Genomic DNA, 6355 nt, shown 5'->3' with positions numbered 1-6355 from the left:
GTGGTGGTCAATGGAGTTAACTCCAGCTGGAGGCCAGTCACAAGTGGGGTTCCTCAGGGCTCGGTACTGGGTCCAGCCCTGTTCAATGTCTTTATCAGTGACCTGGATGAAGGCATCGAGTGCACCCTTAGCAAGTTTGCAGATGACACTAAGCTGGGTGGAAGTGTGGATCTGCTGGAGGATAGGGAGGCTCTGCAAAGGGATCTGAACAGGCTGGACTGCTGGGCTGAGGCCAATGGCATGAGGTTTAACAAGGCGAAATGCCGGGTCCTGCACTTGGGGCACAACAACCCTATGCAGCGCTACAGACTGGGGGAAGAATGGCTGGAGAGCTGCACGGAAGAGAAGGACCTGGGGGTGCTGGTTGACAGCCGACTGAACATGAGCCAGCAGTGTGCCCAGGTGGCCAAGAAGGCCAATGGCATCTTGGCTTGGATCAGAAATGGGGTCACCAGCAGGGCCAGGGAGGTTATTCTCCCTCTGTACTCAGCACTGGTGAGACCGCATCTCGAGTACTGTGTTCAGTTCTGGGCCCCTCACCACAAGAAGGATGTTGAGGCTCTGGAGCGTGCCCAGAGAAGAGCAACGAAGCTGGTGAGGGGGCTGGAGAACAAGTCTTATGAGGAGCGGCTGAGAGAGCTGGGGTTGTTTAGCCTTGAGAAGAGGAGGCTGAGGGGGGACCTTATTACTCTCTACAACTACCTGAAAGGAGGTTGTGGAGAGGAGGGAGCTGGGCTCTTCTCCCAAGTGACAGGGGACAGGACAAGAGGGAATGGCCTGAAGCTCCGTCAGGGGAGGTTCAGGTTGGATATCAGAAAAAAATTCTTCACAGAAAGAGTCATTGGGCACTGGAACAGCTGCCCAGGGAGGTGGTCGAGTCGCCTTCCCTGGAGGTGTTTAAGGAACGGGTGGATGAAGTACTTAGGGACATGGTTTAGGGAGTGTTAGGAATGGTTGGACTCGATGATCCAATGGGTCCTTTCCAACCTTGTGATTCTGTGATTCTGTGATTCTGAGAGGTGGCTTTTGGAAGCTTGACCCGCAGTACGCTGACCGGCTCAAGAGCGGTGCCTTCAAAAAGCAGAGGATGCGCCCAGTGCAGATCCACCCAACCTCCACAGAGAAAGCCCAGCAAGAAGCAGAGGTTGGTACCTCCCTGGCCACTTTGGGTTCTACTTCCAATAAAGTCTTCTCTGTCAGCTTGGAGGCACAGCAGCTGCTGGAAGAGTTTGAAGAATTTATCAAGAACCAGAACCACAATCCAGTGGATGTCAAAGCAGGGCTCAAGCGCAAGCAGCCCTTGCCCAAGCAAATGGCCAAGGTGCGTCGGCTCTCCAGCTCTGCCTTGCTGACCCAGGAGGAGCAGACCCAGCTGGGATCCCTGAAAGGGGACACTGACACCAACCTAAACAGGGAGTTCTCCACTTCTGGGGATCTGGAGGTCACACCTGCAGTCAGCCCCAAAAAGTACAACCTGGAAGTGGTGGTACATGGGCAGCACGTTGACTGTCCCCAGGGGCTGGAGCAGGTCCTCACTGAGTCCAACCAGAACGACCTGAGCTTGGATGAAAGCTGCATGGCCGCTTCCTTCCTGCAGCATCTCTTTGATGAAGGGACAAGCGATTCCTTTTGCAATACTGTCAATGTGGAGCAGTTGTTTGACGTCAGCGATATATCTGTACCAGCAGATGTAAGCGACTGGAGCAGCCTTGCGTCCCTCTTGTAAGAGGCCAATCACCCTTCAGAGCCCACACATGCTGTAACAGGATGCTTCCCCCACGCTGCTGGGACTTACAAGAGCTGGATTCTGCACCTTTTAGGACCTTTAACGTGATAAGTAGTATTTTTGGAGAGCAGTTTTAGTGTATGAATCAGTAAAGAAGCATTAAAACAATCCCATTACTCTTGGTGTAATTTTCACTCCAATGTGGGGAGATGTTGGGGTGTGGAGGTGGGAGCCCAAGTTCTGCATTCCCCTCCCCCTGCCCAGTAAAGCACGGTGTGAGCCCTGAACCGACACCTTCAGCTCCTGCGAGCAACAGAGCTGGGCCTGGGGCTGCTGCTTTATCCGGGTGCCGGGAACTGAAGTCCCCCGGGATGGCAGCGTACGGCTGGGGACATTGTCCCAGGGCGAGGGATTGAGGGGAAAACACAAAGCACCACCTGTGTGACAACGGTCAGACGCTCTCTGTGGCACAAGGGTGGCTGTGCCCCGAGGCCTGGGAGCTGCTCCAGCCCCTGGAGCATCCTTCCCTGTCCCTGCGGGCAGCTCTGGGGGTGACACAGTGTGAGTGCCCGACACTGTCCCTCTGCTGATGTCACACACCCACCCGTCCTTGTACAAGCCCTTAGAAACACGAAGCGGCTTCAGAGCCCTCCAGGCTACAGGACAGCGAGTGGAGCTGCGCATGAGCTGCAGGAACAGCTGAAGCCTCATGTGTCCAATGGCGCTGAGGAGCCGCTGGGCTCTGCCAAGGCCGGGAAGAAAAGCAGCGGACGCTCGGCTGCCGGTGCATGCAGGGAGGAGGTGGTGGGTGAGGGAACAGCAGGCTTGGGAATCCCCATAGGGAGGGCAGGTTGGCTCAGGATGCAGGGATGTGTGCGAGGCTGGCTGGGGCCAGGTGTGCATTCCTCTCTGGGTGGGCCGAGAGCAATGGGGAGAGACCAAAGAGAGCAGTGATGGGCAACTCCCCTTTGCCTGATCCCTGCCCGGGAACTGCATTACCAGGAGCCTCCAGAATGTACTGCCCACAAAAGCCCTGTCCTGGGCAATCCTGGAGCCGTTGCAGTCACTAAAGCTTGCTTGGGAACTCTCCAAGGGCAGTACTTTGTATTACCATGGGACCATGACCAGATATCAGCCCCTCTGTTTCAACCCTGTAGAGCATCTGACTTTTTTCCTGTCTGCCTATAAATCCAGCAGGCCTCTAAAATAGGATTAAGTTCCCCAGAAAGCACCTTGTCCTTATTTGAGGAGGAAGTACTTCCCGGGTGTCATGGGTGGGGCAACAGCTACACTGGCAGAATTGGGAGATGGGCATGAACTCACGAGCAATGTCTTGGACTGCTGATGTTGTGACGGGGAAGAAGTTTGGATTACAGGTCTTCCAATGGTTCAGAAACTGGACAAGAACCATCACTCAAGAGAATTGTTTGGCAATAGCGACAGTCAAGGCAAGAGTCTCTTGAGATGAGACTTCTTCTCCAGACAAGTGCATGACTGCCGCACAGCCCTTGGGCTGCTTCACGATGAGACAGCCCACGTGATATAGAGATCACAGCCCAAACCTCTGGTGTCAGCGCAGACACAGCTCAGAGCTCACCCACCACGCGCTGGTTGGTGGTCAGCATACACAGAACAGCACTCGTGTTGCTCTCCAAATCAAAACAACAGACAGACTGCAGGGGATTCAACCCCTTGTTGGGGAGAAGGCACTGAATTGAACAAAAAGATATTACCACCATAAAACATGTTATAAAACGTGAGCATCAATTCAGCACACGCTGCAATGCTTCAGCTTTTAGCAGAGACCAATAGTTTGCGTCTGGCTAAATGTCTATTTTCAAACTAAGCATCTCTTAGCACAAAGACTTCCCCATCTTTTGTGAGTGCATCAGACCACCACACATCTACCTCTCCCCTAAAATGCACTGCTGGTTCAATTTCACAGTCCCCAAAACTGGATGTGATCCACTCTAGCAGCTGTTCAGATTGAGAGCCAGGGATCTCAGCGTGAGGTGAGCTCCATCCGCTCTCCTCACAGGCACAGATTCTATGTCCAACTCTTTTCCTCGCTCCAAGCTTTCCTCCCTCTGGGAGATGCAGTTCCCCTTCTCACCTCTTTCAGGGTGGTTGGCAACAACACAGGCCCGGTTCTATAGAGGACACAAATGAACCTACGTCGTCGTCATCTCCATGGGACACCATGGACTGACAGACTTCCTTGTTGAGATCATAGACCAGTTTGGGTTGGAGAGGACCTTAAAGATCATCTAGTTCCACCCCTGCCATGGGCAGGGAGATCCCACTGGATCAGGCTGCCCAAGCCCCATCCAACCTGGCCTTGAACACCTCCAGGGATGGGGCAGCCACAACTTCCCTTGGCAACCTGTTGCAGTGTCTCACCAGCCTCATGGTGAAGAAATTCTTCCTAATGTCGAGTCTACCCACCCTGAAGGCGATGCCGGGTGTCAAGAGAGTGACTGTGAGACTGCAGAGACAGGACAAGGCAATGTGAAAAGAGGCGTTTTTAACAGCAACAAACACTGTTTTATTACTTATTCTTCGACTAACGTGTTCCTACATCTACGACAAGACTCGCAGCCCAAGATCGCTGCTGCTTCCATCCTGACCCCTTTCAACGTCCATCGCCGTGTCGGGCAGCCGGGTCATTTGGTGGGCAGTAGCAGGTTGGGCAGTGTCGGAACTCGCGAGCTGGATGCTGCGGCAGCTGTGGCACGGGAGCAGCCAGAGGTGCCAGAGGGTGGAACACAAAGGCCCCGGCCCCTGGGACTTGGTCGGGAGCCGGACCGGGCCACCAGTCTGGGCGTGGAGGGGGCCCGAAGAACAGCAGGACAGGAGGTGTGCGGCGCTGGGGTGAAGGTGCGGATGGAGCAGGAGCCGCCTCCTGGATGTTCTCGGGGCTGTCTCTTGAGTGCCGTCTGCCCGGGACTGGACCGGCACTGGTGCTCGGCATGTCTGGGTCAGCCCATGGCTCAGTCGCTGTGGGGCTGGGGGCTGCGCGGCTCTGGGAGTTGTTCTCATCCTCCTCCTCTGCTCCTGCCACAAATGGGCTGTGTGGTAGCACAGGAGCGGCATCCCTCGCTGGCTCCAGAGCAGAGGGTTGAGGGGGGCTCATCCTGCCGACCAGCCAAGGAAGTGAACAGGGCCGCTGAGCTTGGTGTTGAGGGGGCTCAATGCCTTGTGGAGCTGGAGGTGTGCTGTGCTGGGGTGATGCCATGGCTGGAGCCAGAGCCACTTCCAGGACATTCTCAGGGCTCTGGCTGCGGCGTCGTTTGGCCGGGGATGGACCGGCACTGGTGCTCGGCGCATCTGGGTCAGTCCACGGCTCAGTCTCTGTGGGGCTGAGTCCTGCGGATCTTTGGGAGTCGTTCTCCCCCACAGCTCCTCCCACCGCCAGAGCATCAGCTCGTCTCTTCCTCGGTCGCTCGTCCTCCTGCCCGGGGCTGCGTGGGGCTGCAGCCGGGGCTCGCTCTCCTTCTCCAGGGCTTTGCACCCACCTCCCGAGGAGCTCAGGCTGATCTCTCTGGAAGAAGGGGCTGTGGAAGAAGTGCAGCTGCAGAAGGCAAAGGAGAGGAGTCAGTGCCATCATTTCCAGAAGGACAAAGACAGAGATTCTCTAGTCAAGCCTTTGCCTCGGCAAAGACACACATGACTATGACAAAGGGCTCTTGGTGGGCTGTGAAATCTCCACTTAGACTGAATAAAATGTTGGGATGGAGCTTTTGTCAGTAGTGAGCACGGCAGGGTGCTCAGTAGGTGGCAGCAAAGACACATAGGGTTTTCCAAGCCTGAAAAATGATGCAGAACCCCAAATACCAGTGGTTTTCAGCCCCCTCAGTGTGGAATGCACCTGTCAGACATAACGTGATGCTGATGTGTGTCTTGTCAGCGTACAGCAGATGCCACAAGATGGGAACTTTTGGTGTAGCCAGATAGAGAGCGAGCACAAAAAGAGCCCCAAGCGACGGCACTGTGCTTGCCTTTCACAGCCGTAACCAACTTTGGTCAGTACTTCTGCTCCTCCAAAATCCTGCACTTGGAATTCCTGACCCTGAGACAAATACAGGCCATGTGCTCCCACCCCCATTCTCGCTCCCTGCCTGGCAAAGGTTTCTTCTACCTGAACGTGACCCTCTCCCCACCAAAGGTCTTGAGGGTTCTCTCACGGGGGAGGATCTCGCTTACCCTGCCCAGAGAAGATCCTGCTGCTGCTATGGCTTGCAGCTCCTCAACAGAGATAGAGATGGGAAAATCTCCTTCCATTGTGTGGAATCCATGGAGGTTCAGTTGGAGGATGAAGACTTCCATGGACTCTGTTGCAAAGATGTTCCTCCCCAGCACTTCCTCACGGAACAGATTCTCTGCGATCACAATGCAGTTTCCGTTATCAGCCCACCAGACTGACTGGAAGCGATGGCTGCTGACGATATTCCAGAGGGTATTGAGGAACCTGTGGGCTGAAGAGGGGCTGGGTTTAGCACAGCTGTCCTCCCGGAAAGGATAACGAAGGCTGGGCACGCTGCACTCCTCAGGCCTACCTTGAAAGTTCTCTCCAGAGAGAAGCGCATTGGCAGCATCCCCGGGTGCTGCCGTATCGTGTCCTACATGGTT

The 6355-nt window shown here is 55.2% G+C and overlaps 1 protein-coding gene across 1 annotated transcript; it reads left to right on the top strand.

Moving 5' to 3' along the window:
* Nucleotides 1-1019: 1019 nt before the first annotated feature.
* LOC128850687 (forkhead box protein J1-B-like) lies at nt 1020-1763 on the top strand (the record flags this gene model as incomplete). The annotated part of the gene is made up of 1 exon (XM_054055667.1): nt 1020-1763. A coding segment is annotated over one exon (707 nt), but the record flags the coding sequence as incomplete, so codon positions are not given.
* Nucleotides 1764-6355: the final 4592 nt, after the last annotated feature.

Source organism: Cuculus canorus, unplaced genomic scaffold (genome assembly GCF_017976375.1).
Source record: "Cuculus canorus isolate bCucCan1 unplaced genomic scaffold, bCucCan1.pri scaffold_192_arrow_ctg1, whole genome shotgun sequence".
Lineage (NCBI taxonomy): Eukaryota > Metazoa > Chordata > Aves > Cuculiformes > Cuculidae > Cuculus > Cuculus canorus.
Note: the sequence above shows the minus strand (reverse complement) of the source record. Positions and strands in the feature narration are given on the sequence as shown.